The sequence below is a fragment of the Ziziphus jujuba genome, chromosome 7 (genome assembly GCF_031755915.1).
Source record: "Ziziphus jujuba cultivar Dongzao chromosome 7, ASM3175591v1".
NCBI lineage: Eukaryota > Viridiplantae > Streptophyta > Magnoliopsida > Rosales > Rhamnaceae > Ziziphus > Ziziphus jujuba.
The window spans coordinates 15,842,230-15,861,888 of record NC_083385.1 but is presented as its reverse complement, the minus strand read 5'-3'; the positions used below and the strand labels follow the sequence as shown (position 1 = coordinate 15,861,888).

The window sequence follows — 19,659 nt, the reverse complement described above, 5'->3', positions numbered from 1 at the left end:
CTAATAATGTATCATTACTTTTTGATACATCAAAATGAAATTTTCCATTATATATATATATATAAATTTTATGGTGAGGACGGTTCGCATGAGAACCGCAGTATTAGTAACGGTTTTTTATAGTATTAACAAAAGTTTTTTAGAAAATCGTCACCAATACTATGAAAAACCATTACCAATACTGTGATCCGCATGAGAACCGTCCGCATCATAAAGACGGACCGTATATATATATATATATATATATATGAGAGTTGCTGTAGGGAGGACCGGACCGGTGCGCATGTCTTGGAGTGCACCATCAACTGCCGTTTTTTTTCTTTGTTTGACGCGTTGGCACCTTTTCTGAAAAAAAAAAAAAAAAAAAAGGCAAAACATTTACTAAACCTGCACCACCACGTGGGATTCACAAATTAAAAACAGGATCCATTTTAAAGAAAAAATAAATAAATAAACAAAAACAGCAATTTCTCTCTCTCTCTCTCTCTCTCTCTCTCTCTCTTTCTCTCTCTCTCGCTCTCTCCATCATTTTACCATTTCAATTAAACGGTGCGTTGCCACCCTTTTTGAAGAGAAAAAAAAAAAAAAAACACATTTTCTCCTTCTCTCTGCCCAGTATTGTTCTTCTCTTTTTTCTTTCCTAAATTCCTAAACCAAAACTAGCTCCAGCTTCTCTTCCTTTCTTTCCTCTTATCCACTTTCAACTTCTCTTTCTCTCACCCATTTGCTGGCCAGCAGCTCACCGCAATCACATAGCATTTTCAGGTTCCTTCTCTTCCTCTTTCATTTTGCATTTTGATCTGTTTAGATTTTTTATTTTTCAATCTGTAATATGTGTTTGTTCATTTTTACTTTTATTTTTTTATTTTTATATATGCCTATTTTTGAGTGCGTTTGTTACTTGCTTATTTTGAGTGTGTTCTTTGCTCTTTTGACATGATATGTAACTTAAAGAGGACCAAAAGTAACAAAGGTCTCAGCTATCAAGCGAGGAGATATAAGAAAATATGTACCTTCTTCAAAATCAACATAAAGGGTATATTAATTTAAACATAAAGGGTATATTAATTTAACATAAAAGAAGTGTTTTGCCTCTTTTTTTTTGTTTTTTTTTTTCCCCCCCTCAAAAAAGATGCCAATGCAGCTAACAGGAAAAAGAAACAGCAGTTGATGGTGCACTCCAAGACATGCGCACCGGTCTTCTCTGCAGCAACTCTCACATATATGTATATATACAGTTCGTCTATAGTGCGAACGGTCTTCATGCGGACCATAGTATTGGTGATGGTTTTTCATAGTATTGGTGACGATTTTCTAAGAAACCGTAGTTAATACTATGAAAAATCGTCACTAATACTGCGGTCCTCATACGGACCGTCCTCACCATAGAATTTCCGTGTATATATATATATATATATATATATTTATATATCAGTCCCTCTATGGTGCGGACGGTCCTCATGTGGACTATAGTATTGGTGATGGTTTTTCATAGTATTGGTGACGATTTTCTAAGAAACCGTTGTTAATACTATGAAAAAACGTCACTAATACTGCAATCCTCATGCGGACCGTCCTCACCATAGAATTTCTGTATATATATATATATATATATATATATATATATATATATATATTTTGCCTATTATAATGTATTCAATCTATATGGCATATCCATAAATCAATTGAATTGTAGGGTTTTGGTGCATCAACTTCGCTTATCTTTCAACCTCATCGATTTCTATTCAATGTGTTGAAAAAGATGATAGTTTCATTTTTCGGGTTTTTTTTTTTTTTTTTTTTTTGTGTGATCTTGAAATGATGATAATTTTGCATGGGATTCAGACTCAAGATTTTTGCTGGAGAAATTAGTCATTTTGCCGACAGTAGTTTACAATATATGAATAGAAGAATAATGTTGATTATTGGGCACAATAAAGCAAAATAACGTGGCTGTTAAACTCGTAGGTATTACTTTATTTTATTTTATTTTTTTTATATAATTGGTAATTTATATTATGGTGAAAATAAACAAATATATATATATATATATATATATTTTTTTTCCTTCTGTACCATATGAACGGTGGTCCAATATGTCGTAAATCAAAATTGATGCATGTTTTTACTTTTTACAAGTATTATTAGAGATGTCAATTATGATTTTAAGTTCAAATTCCACACCTTCTATATATATATATATATATATATATAAAATGGCCATCAAATATGGAAATTTTTATTTTGGCAAAACGCAAAAAATCTCATATGCCAAGGTATTGTCGATCATCTACGAGTTATCCTCTTAATTTGTTTCCCATAAACTTACTTTACCTTTTTTTTTTTTTAATATAATAAATATTTACTTACCACTTTCTATCGATTGCATGCAATCAATATAATATCACGCAAAATGAAAACCATTTAGATTTTTTTTTTCCTAAAGTTCATTTTGGGTAAAAAAACAAAAAAAAAAAAAAAAAAAATCTCACAGATCCAAATGGATGAGAAAAGCTAAGAGAAAAGTTGGAGGCCACATGATATCTGACCATGAAGCTAAAAGGGATTCGTGTAAAGCTACAGTTATGAGTCATGGCCCTCTTGATGTAATCTGGCAATATATTCTACATTTGTTACACCACATCTATATATTATATATACATAGTTTTTGTTTTTATTTTTTATTTTGTTCTTACAGATACATTATCATAGTTTTTGTTTTTATTTTTTATTTTGTTCTTATAGATACATTATTTGCTAATTTGTTACGGGATAGGTAATTATCAATTAAGCTTTTTTTTTTTTTTTGGAAACCATTATCAATTAAGTTATGTGATAATAACAACAATTTAGTAATTGTTTTTTTCGATCAATAAAAAATATGAAAATAGACATTATATTTAAGAATAAAATCATATTCTTCAATCATTAAACCTGCCAAAAAAATCCAAAAAAAAAAAAGTATATAAAAATTATACTAAAAGAAAGAGATATTTAATATTTTAATTAAATTATTAGGAGTATTAATTATCTTTAAAAAGCAGTGGATACAGCACGCTTCCAGTTATGACTGAAAGCAATGCCCTTTTATCTTCAATTCTATCTCTTTCAATGAGTTGTAGTTAGACTCCCTCGGATTTTATTTTATTTTATTTTTTTAAAATTAATAAAAAAGACAAAAATAAAACAAAATAAAATTTGTCCTTTTTTTTTAATAAAAAATGAAAAATATAAAATACCACAAGAGGCACGAAACGTTGGTACACCTAAACGAATAAGGACCCAAAGACGCGCCATGAAGAATTCGACCGTTAATAGAAAACAGCCTTGGCGCTTGCCACGTTAGCTTCGCGTATTGTTCGGCTTTTGCGTTTTACTTCCTTTTTGCGATTTTAAATATTCTCCCTTTTTTTTTTTTTTTTTTTTTTTTGATGTTCTACGTTTTCTTCTGATCATTGAGGCCCAAAAAAAAATTTTTTTTTTTTTTTTAAAATTATTAATTTATCTTATATGCAATCCCAAATTATTAACTAGAAACCCACTTTTTTCTGAACTTTCTTTTTTATTCATGACTGAGAGGAAATGCCAATGAGGAAAAAAGAAAAAAAAAAAAAAAAAAAGCACAGAGACTTCATAGAGAAGAAAACACAAGGGGGGAAAAAAAGCCATTTAATCACTTTGACTTACCACTTGGCTTTCGTTTCTCTGTTTTTAATGCATTCCTTGTCTGATTTCACAGAGTTTCCATTATAGCAAGTGTATTTTATATAGATTTTATTACTAGTGTGGAGGATTGAGGAATCGAACTGATTGGTATCACTGTTTGGATTCCAAGAAAATCATTGTTGCTTTTTCTGGGTTGCTGTTGCGAATACTCTAGCAGCGTGTTCTACTACTCTATCTTTACTATGAATGTGTAGTCTAGATTTTGTTTCCTTGTACATTTTCTTCAGCCATTGAAGGAAACTAGATTCCTTTCATTTTTTTCTTTTCTTACTTTTCCTTTTTCAAACTGAAAGATCTATTTTTGCTCTCTGGGTTGGCCTTGCTATAGCAAAATTTATACTTTCCTTACTGGGAAAATCTGTTTCCTTTGGTTGAAAGATTGGATTTTCTTTATATGATCTGAGTTTGAATTTACAAGAGACTTCACAGATGAAAATGGTGTTCAATGAAGAGTTGGGCAGCAATGCCATTAGATGGGTTGGAGAGGTAGGCAATAAAAAATCATGAACTTTCATCTGTATCAATATTCTATTAAAAGATTTTTTCTTTTTGAATTCTATTTCTTCCTTCTATAATTGTCACTTTTTATTTTTTATTATTATTATTTTTTTGTTCAATGTTTATAGGATGGGGGTTCTAAGAAAAGAGATAATAGAATTTCACAGTCAGCGCAAAGACATCAGTGCGACCCGGTAGTCAACTTAACGAAGAAAGGAAGGGGATTCAGATTGCCTTCTCCGGCAAAATTTGGAACTGGGTACGTTCCCTCATGTGGGTTTGCTTCGGTTTCTCAAACCGATTCGGACACGGAAATATGTTCTTCAGGCTCTGAGGATGGGATTAATGGCGGTGGGATGTACTCAGTTATTGAGTCTTTCAAAGATGATGACAAATTCATGCACCTGAAAGAAGGAAAAGGTGTAGAGAAATTGAAGAGGAACGGTGATTCGAAACAGGTGAAAAGTCCTGATTTTGTGAACGATGAATTGTTAGATTCTGCAACAAGTACTGAAGTTTCGTTTACCCAATTGGGAATCCAGAATTCTGGCTTTTCCCAAAGGGCTACTACACACACTTCTGATGGTTATTCTTCCGGCGTTACTTCATGGGAAAATCAGGTAACAGAAACCAAGAAGCTTTTTTTTTTTTTGGTACATATTAAATTGTTGAATTCTGTGGGAGATAAATTAGACCATAATATGTATGTAACTGCTTAGAATAGCTTTCTGACATTTATATAACTTGTTGCAGGAGATTTTGGGAAGAGAATTGCGGCAAAAGAAGCAACATTACATTAATACTCCAAGTGCTCCTCCTTTGGTAGTTTTGGGTTCGGAAATCAATTCAACTGCTGACCAAAGTTCATCATCTCTGAAAGCACATAACAAGCCCAAGTTTGGGAATTTAAATGATTCTGTGAGCACAAATGGTTTAAGCGAAGCAGAAGCTATTCATTCAGGAGCCACTGTCATATACAATATTGAAATTTCTAAGCCATCTTATAGGTTCGGGTTTTTGTGTTTCTTCTGTATTTTGGGTTTGTTTTTCATTTGTCTATAACTTTTGAAAACCAATCATTAAGTGATGCAGGACTGCTGCTGCTGCAGACAAGGGATCTCCAGTTTCTTTACCTGCTCGCTTGCCGGCTTTTCGGTTGGTCAGGTATTTGAACTAAATATAGGCATGGAATGGACGATTTAAGTTATACAATTGGAGGCAAAGAATAGTTTTTATCTAGTTGTTTAAATAAAATAGTTTTTATCTAGTTGTTTAAATAACTCTTTTTTTTGGGAATTGGATTCAGCGAGCCAGGTACATGGTGTTCTGTGATTGCTTATGATGCATGTGTTCGCCTCTGTCTTCACAAATGGGCTATGCAAAGTAGTCCTGAAGTCCACTGTTTCTTGGAGAATGAATGTGCAGTGTTGCGAGATGCATTTGGGTGAGTTGATGGGGCTTTTGTTTTGGTTCGTATGCTACAGAGTTGTTTGCTTTTGAAGATTATTTGCTGGTAAAATTCTGTCTTTAACTGAAGGTATGGTGAAGGAAAAAATCATGTTTTATTGTCACATTAAGTAAATATAATACATACCCGGTAAAGCTTTCTTGAATCTTTCAAGCTTTGCATCAAATTTATATTGGGTGGCTGTTAAGTGAGTTTTAGGATGCTCAAAACATTTTAGCATATAAGTAATTACTCATGCAGTACAACTTTATGACATGTCTAACGACAATCGTATTTATTTTGTAAATGCATTTTATTCTCCTGATTGTTCACTTTCTGATTCTTATAATTCTAGTTTACGGCATGTATTATTACAATCTGAGGATGAGCTACTGCAAAAAAGATCTGCAGAGCTGGTTAGTCAGGGAGCTGCTAAAAAATCCAAGAAAAATGTTGGAAAAATAAAAGTGCAAGGTACTGCTAGACACTGAAACATACTTTTATTTTGTCATTCTTTAAAATGTCGTCATGAACCATCTGAGTCATGGTTGTCTTGCAGTCCGTAGAGTAAACATTGGTTTGGTTCAATCTTCTGGCTGCTTCTTATTACCGCTGCCCTCAATGAAAGCATTATCTTTTGCATGGGGACCTGTAACAAAAGTTCGTCTACCTCGTGTTCCTGCAAATGGTTCTTTTTCTGCTCGGAGCTCGGCATTCGCAAAGGCTAGCACCAAGTATGTGAAAGAGATATCTGGACGTTTGAAATCTGGAGTAACAAATGTACGCAGTGGTTCTTTATCATATGAAGTAGTGCAAGGTAAGTCAATTACTGGTGCATTCGATTAGGACTTAGCTATAAATAGGTTTTTTTTTTTCTTGAAAGTAAAACAACTTTACATTCGTTATATGTATGAGCTGCTAGTGCCTATTTATTATACCTGTTCAAATGGATTAATTGTGAACAAGAACGGTTAGGGTGATGCATAGCTGCTGGCTGTCCTGAGTAACTGGTTCAACCAATATATTATCTGTCAAATTAATTAGTTGTATCCAAATTACAAATAATCATGTAAACCAGAAAAATCTTTAAAAAAGAAGATGGTGATTTTGATAATACAGATGCCAATTTTTCCTTATTTTCCAATTAATGCATATATTGGAAATTAAGATAAAGCAAAGAGTTGGACATCATCTGATTACAGTAACTTTTTTCTTGGAGTTTTTACTTTTATGAAGTTCTACTTCAATGAGACATTTGTCTGTGTCTGGCATAGGAAAGTGAAAATCACATCTCTGTCTCTGTGGCATAGTTACATATGTAACATGTAAGCTGATTTTTTCCCCTTCTTGTAGTGTCTAACTTCGGGTGATCTCTTGTTTTCAGAGACATATTCTTGCTCATTGAGATTGAAAGGTTCATCTGAGGAGGATGCCGTTAGAATGCAACCAGGATCTGGTGAAGAGCATGTCTTGTATGTACTTGTATTTATTATTTATTTATTGTTATTATTTTTTTTCACTTTCTGTGAATTAAAACTCGATAATATTTTGATCTGTGTTTGTACATTATACAGCTTCCCAGACAGCCTTGGTGATTATTTGATGATTGAAGTGCAAGATTCCAAGGCACAGTATCATGGTCGGGCTATTGTTCAAGTGGCTGCTATTGCTGATAACCCAGTATGATTTTCATACTTTTCCTTTCACCTCTACAGGTTTAGAAAGTACATAAGCAGGCCGACTGAAGATCTAAATTTTGTTTGAATGCAGGGTGACAAACTGCGATGGTACCCAGTATACGTCGATGCTGAGAATGAACCTGTTGGAAGAATACAGTTACAAATAAACTATTCAATCAGCCAAAATGATACTAATCATCCTAAGGTACATATATTTTACTCCTAATGAATAAAGTTGGTGCTGTTACAATGCCTTAGATGCTGCAATGTACAATAACTGATTAAATGTTATGCATGATGCTCCACTAAGTGATATGTAGTTTAGAACGTGTAGTTTAAGTTGTTCTAAATATGGTCAGCTTACTGGTCTTGAGGAATAGAGTATAATGTGATACTACCCATTGTACATATGAAACGAGACTATATATTCTTTATGCTTCTGATGCATTGCCTGTATAATTTAGAACAGGAATTAAACAATGCTTAACATACGGTATTTTTTTAACACTCCAATATTTTAGTAAAACAAATCTATTAATGGAACTTGTAGAAAGTATTCCTTTGGTGGTACAATGCTAAAAGTGATTAAATGCTAGCCTTGTATCTTGATTGCCATAAATTTGGGAGTAATTCTGTGAGACTTATTCCTCTTGTCCCACGTGCAGTGTGGCTCTGTTGCAGAAACCATGGCGTATGACTTTGTCGTAGAAGTTGCAATGAAGGCCGAAAAATTTCAGCAGAGAAATTTGTCTTTACATGGTCCATGGAAGTGGCTAGTGACTGAATTTGCATCTTACTATGGAGTGTCCAATGCATACACAAAATTAAGGTAACGTTGTACAGTAATATTGGTAGTTGTTTTTTTGCTTTTTTTTTTTTTTTTGGTATTTGTTGTTTCGCAGGCTCTTTTTTTTTTTTTTTTTTTTTTTTTTTTTTTTTTTTCGGGTATAGAAGAATTGGTAGTTTTGAACAAGTCATATTAAAGTTGATGTCTATATCAATTTTGCAGGTATCTTTCATACATCATGGATGTGGCTACACCAACTGCAGACTGTCTCAACATAGTATATGATTTGCTATCAGATGTACTGTCCAAGGTCAACTGCAAGAGCATGTTGAGTCATCAGGAGGTTGGAGCTTAACATGAATGAATTTTATTTAATATGTCTTTTGCAATTCATTGGCTTCTAAGTCTCATGTTTGAATAATTTAAGTGGGGAAATATTTTGTATCTATCTTGGGAATGCACATTAATATTCCTAATTGGGGATCATAATGCTAAAAAACAGTTCAAGGAAATATTCAAATGCAGATCTAATATACCATATATTGAGATGCATGCTAGATTAGGTGTGTCTAGTCTTTCCCTGTTGATCATTTTTATGAGATTTTCCTCATATTTATCCTTTCATAGATTTTCACTTTTCACTGTTATAATATAGATTATAAGCTTTCTTTCTTAAAACATGTTTTGTCAATATCTACAAAATCATTCATATGTGCTTTCTATGAGTTATAGTCCTTTGATGTAAGCAACAGTTAGTGGATAATTTTGTTCTGTCTTTTGGTTTGAATGTAATCTCTGACTTTGGCCTTTAATATGTCAACCAGAATCGAATGCTAGCTGATATTAAGGAACAAGTTAAAGACCTTCTTGCTTTAACTTTTGAGAACTACAAGTCTCTGGATGAATCTTTGCCATCAGGAGTGATGGATGTTTTTAGGCCTGCCAGTAAATTGGCAGCACCAGCTTTGGCCCCAGCTATCAATTTATTCACTCTTCTACACGATATTTCGAGTCCTGAGGCACGATTGAAATTTTGCAGATATTTCCAGGTGCTAGAGGATAATTTCTCCATTCATGTCTGTCTTTTCAGTATTTTAGTTTCTTTACTCTCACTCTTAATTTAATTATTGCCGAATGGCTTTATATAGGTTGCTGCAAAGAAGAGGTTATGTAGGCACTTGGCAGAAACGGATGATTTTACTTTGGGCAGCAATGAGGTCAAATTGACAGATGTTTCGATGTATTATGAGAAAATGAAATCTTTGATTTTGAATATCAGGAATGAAATTTTCACCGACAAGGAAATTCATAATCAGAAGGTCCTCCCAAGGTATGCACATGTATCATTTTGTAATTTTGCCACATCTGATACTGCATGTTGCATGCTACTAACATATTCATTTGTACAACTAACATTAATCCATTCTTAGAGTACATTGATTGAAGTCAGTGTTTTAAATTTTTGGAGGTATGATCATATTGTTTTATGACTACCCTTACTATTTGGGCTCACCTTGAATATTATCATGATTCTTGACCATTTAGTTTGCTTACCTTTCTATCTAGTCCGAATTATCAGTGAGATTATTCATTCTGAATTAACTGAGACTGTTTCATTTTGACCTCTTTTCTATAAGTTATATGCTTTCAGCAAAGCCTTTATTGATCCTTTATCGAGCCATGTAACATTTTGATTGAAAACCTGAAACGGTATCCTTCTTTGCATTCTTTTTGTGCACTTCTGCTTATTAACTGTTTAGATTGGTAAAATTTTGTCAAAATGAAAATATCTGAAAACAAATTGATCTAGAGCAAATAATATAAAATAGGTGGCAGAGACTTGTGCATTTTTTTTTTAAAAAAAAATTCTATAGATATTTGAGCAGATGATCGCACTTATTGTAGGGACATCTTATGTCATGTATCTTTCATTGTCTTTATTTGTATGAGTTTATGACTGGTGACCATGGCAAATTTATTTGGATGCAGCTTTATGGAAATAGAACTTCCAAATCTCTCTTCATCCATATATAGCGTGGAGCTCTGTGCTAGATTGCATGCATTCCTCATTGCATGCCCTCCTCCAGGTCCAACTCCTCCTGTTGTACAGCTTGTTATCACAGCAGCAGACTTTCAAAGGGATCTTGCTTCCTGGGATGTCAAGTAATTGATTTTTCCGATTCTCTCTCCATAGTTAACGATAGTTTTTATGTTTGTTTTTGTAAGGTCATTACTGATGTAAAATTTTCTCAGGCCTGTCAATGGTGGTGTTGATGCAAAAGAGTTGTTCAACGTTTATATATCTCAATGGATTCAAGACAAGCGTCTTCATTTACTTGAGCTGTGCAAGGTAGAAAAGGTATATTGTTATCATTTTCAAAGCATGGTTTTAAAGACAAGTATACTCGAACTAATGGTAGGTTTTGTTGTTTTTATTGGGTAGTTTTTAAAAATTTATCCAAATTACAAAGTAATTTTTTAATCTATTTGTAAATGCTTTCAAATATGCTTGCAATTTGTAATCTCTCTCTACAATCGTCAGACCTCAGAAAGGTTTCTAGTTTAACGGGCACACAAACATTACTGTAAACTGACTAGATATTGAGTTTTTCTTTTCTTTTCCTTTCTAATAGTCAGATAAGTAGAAAACTTTCTCAAAACTGATCTTTCTAATTTTTGTGGCAACCACTATTATATTCATGACTTTCAGGTAAAATGGTCTGGTGTCAGACCACAACGTTCAACAACTCCTTTTGTAGATGATATGTATGACCATCTGAAGGAGACACTCAACGAATATGAAGTCATCATGTGTCGCTGGCCAGGATATGTATCTGTTTTGGAGAATGTATGTTCAAATTTGCTCCTTTTCCTTTTTTTCTTAAACTTTTTTCTGGTCCTAAACCAGTATGGATGTTTCATTTGTGTGCCAACTTTATTAAATTATATTTTCACTTCTAACCTGAAGTTGCATGAACGTATGTTTTTGCGTTGTGTGTATATACGAAAAAGGCCATTGCAGATGTTGAGAAAGCGGCGGTTGAAGCTCTGGATAAGCAGTATGCTGATGTTTTGTTACCATTGAAGGACAACCTGACAAACAAATTATTTGGCCATAAATATATACAGAAATTATCTAATGGAACAGTTAACGCCTATTTTGTCCCAGATGAGGTGACTTTCTTTCTGCTTGTATTTATGGCTTCAAAGAGTTTTCTTATCTTTCTTTTGAACAGGGATTAATACTGACTATGCTCTTTTCCTCTTCCAGCTAGGAATTCTATTAAATTCAATGAAGAGGTTGCTGGATGTTCTCTGGCCGAAGATAGACACCCAGTTGAAGTCTTGGAGTTCTTGCATCCCTGATGATGGGCATGCTGTCAAAGGGGAGTATCTTAATGATGTTACAGTGACACTTAGAACCAATTTTAGGATTTACAAGAAAGCAATTGTCCAGAAACTTGCAGAGAATGTAAGTAGTGAATCCATCTAATTCAAGTTTTCTTATTCAACTTTCAGTTTATCTAGGATAGCTGTCTGATGAACAAATCACCTTTTCAAAAAGTTTTTTCAATTTAAGGAAATATTGGAATCCTTGCTCTTTTATGCTCACAATTTTCTTTTCTTGTGCAACATGGTACATATAGACTAGAGCACAGAACACAACAAAATTGAAGGGCATAATCCGAGATTCTAAAGAGGTAGAATCGGATTTACAAAATAGAATGCAGCCTCTAAAGGATCTATTGGTAAAAACAATAGATCACCTGCATACTGTTGTTGAATCTCCTGTGTTCATAGAAATCTGTAGGGAATTATGGGACCGAATGGGACAGGTAAAGTAAAACTAGAGTTGGCAGTATTATAAACATTTGCAAACTTTTTGCCTTGGATTAGAATCATAATTTATTATATTATTATTTTTTTGGTGAACCTTTGCAGGATATTCTACAACTTTTGGTTGACAGGAAAGAGAAGAGGACATGGTATAAAGGCTCCCGAGTCGCAGTATCTGTAAGTTCCATACTTTTGTCAAATGCATAAGAGAGTAGCGTCTGTATGAATTTCATAAACGACAATCATTTCTTACTGGATTTGTTCGGCGTTTGAAAGCAATTTATGAGAGAAAAAAAAAAGAAAAGAAATTGTTTTTAGTTTTCCATTGTTTTCTTGAAAGAAAACTATGAGGAAAATTTAGGTATAATATAATAATGAGAACAAAATTAACATGTTCCATTTTCCATGGACATATGCAATAATTTCATTTTTTATTTTTCCATTTCTTAATGGAATCTAAATACATATATGGTCAGGTAACACTTATGTTTACCCAGTGATTACTGTTTTTTTTTTTTGGTAAATGGATGTAAAGTGAACTTTCTCTTTATATGTATGAACTTGTTTTATGTAACATTTGGGATCCAATGTTTGATAAGTAAATGATTAAGTTAAAAAAAAAAAAAGAAAACTGATTGAACTTCCTTAATAATTTTAAAAATGCTATTTTTTTTCCCATCCTATATTAACTACTTCCTTTAGATTGCAAACTGTTCTATCTCCTATTAATCAATGCTTTTTGAGTTGCAGATTCTGGATAACATATTTGCATCAGAAATGCAAAAATTGCTTGGGAATTCACTGCAAGTGAAAGACCTTGACCCACCAGAATCTATAAAGGAAATACACTCCATGCTTTGCAAGGTATGAAGCTCTGCACAAAAAATACTCAGAAGCCAAGATTGACAGAGACAGTCAATTGAGTCCCTTCCTTTCATTTTTGTAGATGGTCATCATGGCCTCCATGGTGATTGTAATATTCATTTGTTAGCAACATTCAATTATCCCATCAGAAAATGTAAAGACCTTTTACAACCTAGATGATGTATATGAAAGGCTCTTTTGGTATTGCAAGTGTCATTGTTATATTCATGTAGTTTGGATGTGTGTGTATATATATGTATATATATATAATTCCATAAATTTTGCTCATAAAACAGTTTTGGTTTCCACTTCATTCCTCATTGGATTTGTATCAAACATTTTGAGTTTTATTTTGGTTTCCTGTTTTAGATCCATGAACTATTATAATGTAACAGGTACATGGGTCATGTTGTATCATTTTTCCAATCAGTTACTGGCATGTGAAATGAGATATATTGTCTTTTTCTATAACAGGGAGACACTAACTTCAACAAGTCTAATCAGGAGGCTTTTAGTGACGGCTGACTCAGCGGAGATAATTGCTTTGAATTCCATGCATGCCTTGATAAAAGAGCCAAAACACAAAAGGGTGTTTTTTTCCAAAGAGATAAATTAGCAGGAAATTAGAAACCCAATTATATCAACCAAAATCCTTTTAATTTGATTCACACAATGGGCTTCAATTTCCTTGTTTAATTTGGAGATAAAAGTCTGAGTAATTTGTATTTTATATTGTAATAGTATAAGCAATCATATCCTTTTCGGTGCTAACATCTGGGGGAGGTTTGAGACCATATAGTTGAAAAACGTAGAAAGTATTTGCCGTGTGGAATTAAACTATTTTTTTAATTACCTTAAAAAAATTTATTTTTAAGTAATTTCAGTTTAAAGGAATAATGACCACATATACTGCTGTGGAAATCCGGCCACGTCCAAGATTTTTTCTGGTGTTTTGAGAATGCCAGACTGAACATCATTGAAGGGACTTCTTTTGTCCGTTCCTATGTCTCTTTTGGTGTCCTTTCTTTTATCAATCATGTGGCCTTTATAATTCTTTTTTTTTTTTAAATAAAATTGTAAAGAATTAATTTGTTAATATAATATTATATAATATATATGTATATATATATAATTTAAATAATACTAAGAAATTTAATTAAAAAATGATGTTTTTATATAATATAATTTTTTCCTATGTATGTTGATTTATATTTATAAGACTAGAGATAAATTAGTATGCAATTTTATTTGGTTGCAACTAATTTTATATATAAAAAAAATGTTCACCAAACAAGAATAAATAAATTTACAACATTTAGAATTTGATTGGAACAAACATGCTTTGTAATGTTCAAGGGGGGGAATTTTAGGCCAGTATAATCTTGCCGGCTGCAGATCAGCTGGTACCACTTCAAATTGTTTAATGACATGTATCTAAAAATTATTATGTCATAACCAGTTAATCATCCTATTTGGTTTTTCAATATTTCGTTTTTAAAAGTAAAACAAATCTATTTCTTCTCCTTCAGAGACCGTTCGGGCGCTTTCACCTTTCCTTTCAGGCTTACATGGCGGCATGGTGTGAAATTTGTAGTTTGCAAAATTTGAGTTTTGGTTAGGTGCCCTGAAGATGTATATAACGTCTAAGATCTAGATGCATACGATTATTCAGACGATTTAAATTATCTACCTGCTTTCGTATATTCTTCCATGCTCACATGATTTGGATTTAAAATCTTTTATGGTGCTTCACTTTCTCTTTCTCATTCTTCTTTTATCATTTTATTTTAATTAGTTTTTTTTTTTTTTTTTTCTTTTAACCTTCAAGTTTTTGTTCATAGTGGCCATGGAGTTACAAGGGAGAACAACAGCCATGGAGAACAAAAAACGATTTTTTTTACTTTTTAAAAAAAAAAGTTAATTAGAATGGTGAACGAATAATTTAAAAACAAATGGCATTGACTAATAACTTGAATAATAAAAAAGTTAATTTATTTTTTCTTTTTTATATTGGTTAGATATAATATAAAATTTTATTTGATTGCAACTAAATGTATAAAATTTAGCATTTGAAAATCATATATGGAATCAAAATAGCTTTAATTTGCACTGGTGGGGGAGTTTTCCTGGAAATTTCGAGGCAAGTATCAAAGTATCTGGTTCTATTATGAGTATGTGACCCATAACACCGGCACCACAAACACCATCTCTAATCAATTCCAAATCATGTAATATAATTGATATGGTGGACACTCATAAACCACCACCACCGCCAGAAAAAAATTATATACGATTACCATAATTTCTGGTTTTATATATATATATATATATATATATATATATATCCAAATTCAATGAATGGGATTAGTTGGGCCCCACTTAACATCTATCATCCAGGTGTGCGTTGCAAATCAATCTCAATTCCCAGAATCAAAATCATTCTTTCTTGGATCAATCTCCTCCAACCTCAATAAATGAATTACAAAGTAAGGAATTATACTAAGCATTTTTTGAGGGGCCACATGCAATGCAAATTGTTCCTGACGTACTACGTCAATTCTATTTCTGCTCTATTTGATTTGGATTGTTTTTGGACAAAGTTTATCCATGTGCACTTTCTCTGTTACAATTCCAATTTCAATCCCCACTTTTGCTTTTAATAAATGATAATTTCTAACCTCCAATAATTTCGGTCGTTGTGAATGTGAAAAAAGTCGTTATTATAGAATTTTTTTTTTTAAAAAAAAAAAAGATAAATTACATATGAATATAAAATAGAATAAAATTAAAGATATTTCTTTTTGACGGAAAGTTAAATCAAAATTCGAGAATATAATGTAGACAACCGAATAAATTGGATTTTGCATTAGTGAACATAAAATCAGCAAACAAGTTTGTTTTTGAATATTTTTTCAAGATGTGGTAAATGTTTGTGTATAGCACATTCAGTGGTCCGGGATTTATGCCGGATTAGCAAATAGTTCCTCTTCTGTGTTATTTACACCAATTGCCAATTGGCAACGTCAAATCAGGCTTTTTCTGCCCAATTTATTTTTAATACCAACTTACCTCATATTCCACTTGGAGGCTATTAAAAGCAACTTGGATCATGGTTGGTAGCAATATATATAGTTGTCTGTGATATTATAAACAACACTACTGTGATTGTAACTTCCACTTTTGTCCAAAACAATCCGCAAATACCTTTCTACTGCTTAGTTACAACAAAAGTTGGATACGGGTCATCTCACAAAAGTAATGTGGCAAAATGACTATTTATTTATATAATAATTTTGAATTTGAATATTAATATATCTTCACTGATGGAAAAACAATGTTGTTTGCTATGATAGTAATTGAATATTTATACTAATTGAACTCTAAGCTAGTTTGATAATGTTTATGTTTCAATCACAACACTGTTGAGATAGAGTTATTGGAGGTGGCTAAATGATGAATCTCATGTTGCATATGGGAAAATATACACATAAATAATTTTAGAAAATATTCAAAGGATGATGAAGGGTTCTTTTCACGTTTTTTTGGATGAGTTGGTATTGTCCCACATGTATTAATCAACACTAACAAATTCTCGATTGCTAGATGGTATACGTTAAACAGAAGCTAGAAAGAGGGATGTTCAATAATTCTTCAGTTAAAGATTTTCTGATGAATAATTATGTTCTAATGTTATAATTGTCCGACTCATTTATGAATTTAAATTTAAATTTAAATATTAACTATTCTTTTCTCCAAAACAATAATTAGCATTTACTATGTAAAAGTACCTTAAAGACTTTTCATCTATTATATATTTTTTATTTTGAAAAATTAATTTTTAAAAATAAATTTTAATTTATTTCATATTTAATTTTTTAAAATAAAAAAGGTGTTTAACTCTTAAAATTTAAAAAGTCAGAAATATTTTTTTATATTTAATATTATTTAATACTTATCAAATTTCAAAAATACTATAATATATTAATGTATTTTAATTACTATTTATTGTTAAAAAATAAAAAAACAAAAAAGAAAGAAAATAAATATAACAATAAATGCTTATTGAAAATTATTATACCATTAAAATTTTTATAATAATAATTTAACTAAATCAAGATTCTAACTTACTCTTAGAAAACTTACCCGTAAATTATTATGCCATTAAAATTTTCTTGCAGAACGCAATGCCTCTGGCAAATCTGCCAATAAAATTTTCCATTTTATTGAACAAAAGTCAATGATATATAATTTCTCCACTCCCCTTTCTCTCCCTCTCTTTTTCTTTTCGCTGTTTAGTTTTCTTTTACTCTCTTTTCTTTTTTGTGTTTATTAGGTTTTGACATTGTGCTCATCCCACCCTTCTTTGTTCACATTTTTGGAAAAAAATTAAAGTTAAATATAGCAAGACATCATATATATTTCCCAACAAAATTGTTACCATATTGAAGACTTTTGCACAACCCATATATACTAATCATAACCAGACCCAGCAAGAAAAAAATTATATATGTAAGGGAAAGAAAAAAGAAGGGAAATTTCTGTTTTTGGTAATACTAAATTCAAATAAATTATATGAGAATAAAACATTAATTCCGGAATAAAAGAATTTATATACTTCTCAATATTTTATGATTTTGTTAAAATATGTGAGGTTTTTTATTTTTTGTGTTTTGATAAACTTAAATCACAAACATTAAAAATAAATATTTAATTATGAAAAAAAGATTTTCAGGAATAATCGTTCTTCATATTATGTCATATCAATAAATATTTAATTAGGAAAAAAAGATTTTCAGGAATAATCGTTCTTCATATTATGTCATAACCCATAACGATCATAATGATAATAATGATAACATAGTAGAAGAAAATACAAGCAAATAAATAAAACATCAGCCAAAATTAAAATATTTGCTTGTGAATTCTCTTCCCATTTTCAAGGAACATTTATATTTTAAAAACTAATAATAATAAAAAAAAAAGATTCAAACTTAATGCTGTTTTTCATCATCATCATCATCATCATCATCTTCAGAAATCCTTCAACACCTTGCGGACCTGTTCCAGAGTCACAAACAGGACGATAGTGAAAGGACCCTGCCTGGAGATGGTCGGAATAAACCCCTTATACAGAGCCATGGGACCTTCCGCCCGAACCGTCTTCAAAGCGCAGTCCAGAGCACCCGTGTACGGCGGAGCCTCACCGGGCTGGACCTTCATGTTCATCACCCGGGTCTTGATCACGTCCACAGGGTTCGACGCCACCGCAGCCACGAACCCCGCCGTGAAGCTAGCCGTCACGTGGGTCCCCAGCCCGTCCTTCATCACCCCCTTTTCCAGAATCAACTCCTTCACCTGATCGTAAGACGCCAACTGAGAAGCCGTCACCAGCATGGCTCGGTTCACCGTCAGCGATGACCCGCGCCACAAGCTCATGACGCCTTCTTGGCGAGCCATCCGGGTTATGGCGTCCACCACGCTCTTGTAGTTCCGGCGCTGATCCAGCGGCAGCCTCCCGTCGGCTTGCATTCGCACCATGGCTACGTCGGCTGGGTTTCCCACAGCCGCACCGATCGCGCCAGCTATCAAACCCGCCGTTATCTTGCTCGTGAGCGGCATGGTTCGGGTATTCGGGTCTGTCCATTTTTGTTTGAGTATGTCGTAGAGGCCCATTCTGGTGGTGGAGTAAAGCGACTGACGGAGGATGGTGGCGGAGACACCGGAGAATAAGGCGGCGACTCCTTCTTGTTGGACAATGCGGACTCCGACGGCGATTGGACCGACACGCGCCGCCGGTGGAGGGATGTGGATGGAACCACCGGCTGCGACGGAGGTGTTGTGGAAAGCGAGAGCCGGACGGAGATTCTGAACCGTCGCCGGAGTCGGTTTCGGCGCGTGGGTTTCACCCTGGAGCTGCATACGGACCTTGATGAGATCAAGAGGGTGAGTTGAACACCCAGCGACGATCGATGCTATGCCTCCTTCAACAAAGCCTTTCACACCCATCTCTGAATTTTTTTCTCAGGAACAAAACAAAAGAAAAAAAAAAATTGGTGGTGGTACAAATGGAAAAGAATGGAATATAATTGTCAGAGTCTAGAAGTTAATGTTAATTAGGATTAGAAAATATTGGAAGACAGAAATGCTAAATTAAGCAGAAAGAGAGAGAGAGAGAGATTTTTAAATCAATGAAAACAAGAAGACCAGTTGGAGTTTGGGTTCATCTCACTGGAGACCAGGAGATGAGAATGGAGGCCGAAGGCTATGGAAGAAGAGTGAGGAACGTTGGCCCTCTGAGACATATGCTATTGTGTGTATGTTTTTTTCTTTGAGAAAACCAATGAGAAAATGAAGAATGGTTTTTGAGAAAGGAAACGAAGGGAATTTATAGAGGGCAAGCTTTGGTCCAAGGAAAGTAGCAGGAAAATTGGTTACTTTTTAACGCGAAAAACAGTGAGAAAACTAAGACAAAACCCCTCCAATTTTACGCGAATGTTGGGTCCTACTATTCTATTTTATCGTTTAGTCTAAAATCCGTGTACCACTTTATAAACTTTCTGGAGAGTTTCAAGCTTGGACTTTTTAAAGTCACTAACGGTGGCTCTGCTGGCTTGAGCTCACCACAAGCCTTTTAGCTTATTAATAATTTTCGAGACGTTTATTTATTTATTTATTGCTCGTATCTTTGTGTGAACAGAAAATACAGCTATCGTTCTTACTCTTCCAACTTGATTGGAATCCTAGTTTCCAAGTCAGAATATGTGGTTCCCTCTTGCTTTGGTAATTGCTCTTGCAAACTTAAACGAGTTATAGTGATCTTC

General features: G+C 33.1%; 2 protein-coding genes across 5 annotated transcripts; one reads left to right on the top strand and one right to left on the bottom strand.

Moving 5' to 3' along the window:
• Positions 1–3,459: 3,459 nt before the first annotated feature.
• On the top strand, positions 3,460–13,629 carry LOC107425129 (uncharacterized). Of its 4 annotated transcripts, none has more exons than XM_048479888.2 (23): positions 3,462–4,212; positions 4,353–4,844; positions 4,978–5,231; positions 5,317–5,388; positions 5,531–5,668; positions 6,027–6,145; positions 6,231–6,488; positions 7,056–7,143; positions 7,246–7,351; positions 7,442–7,555; positions 8,016–8,179; positions 8,360–8,480; positions 8,962–9,186; positions 9,286–9,467; positions 10,127–10,300; positions 10,391–10,487; positions 10,848–10,985; positions 11,150–11,311; positions 11,409–11,609; positions 11,785–11,973; positions 12,080–12,151; positions 12,725–12,838; positions 13,313–13,626. In XM_048479888.2, exons 1-23 carry the CDS (start codon positions 4,156–4,158, stop codon positions 13,361–13,363), a joined length of 3,588 nt encoding a protein of 1,195 aa, XP_048335845.2. In that variant the 5' UTR covers positions 3,462–4,155; the 3' UTR covers positions 13,364–13,626. The 4 variants fall into 4 exon arrangements, with proteins under 4 accessions (XP_048335847.2, XP_048335845.2, XP_048335844.2 ...); XM_048479887.2 differs by having other exon boundaries at positions 3,463–4,212; positions 10,391–10,496; positions 13,313–13,625; XM_048479890.2 differs by lacking the exon at positions 11,785–11,973 and having other exon boundaries at positions 3,460–4,212; positions 10,391–10,496; positions 13,313–13,629.
• A 4,216-nt stretch (positions 13,630–17,845) lies between these two features.
• On the bottom strand, positions 17,846–19,215 carry LOC107425169 (mitochondrial uncoupling protein 5). The gene has a single exon (XM_016035117.4). It carries the CDS (start codon positions 18,842–18,844, stop codon positions 17,870–17,872), a length of 975 nt encoding a protein of 324 aa, XP_015890603.3. The 5' UTR covers positions 18,845–19,215; the 3' UTR covers positions 17,846–17,869.
• Between the last annotated feature and the right edge of the window lie 444 nt (positions 19,216–19,659).

Coding starts and splice junctions, on each gene's coding strand:
- LOC107425129 (XM_048479887.2), top strand. CDS start 4,156: ATGAAAATGGTGTTCAATGAAGAGTTGGGCAGCAATGCCATTAGATGG. Junction 5,232..5,316: donor ATTTCTAAGCCATCTTATAG/GTTCGGGTTTTT, acceptor TAAGTGATGCAG/GACTGCTGCTGCTGCAGACA. Junction 6,146..6,230: donor TGGAAAAATAAAAGTGCAAG/GTACTGCTAGAC, acceptor GTTGTCTTGCAG/TCCGTAGAGTAAACATTGGT.
- LOC107425169 (XM_016035117.4), bottom strand. CDS start 18,844: ATGGGTGTGAAAGGCTTTGTTGAAGGAGGCATAGCATCGATCGTCGCT.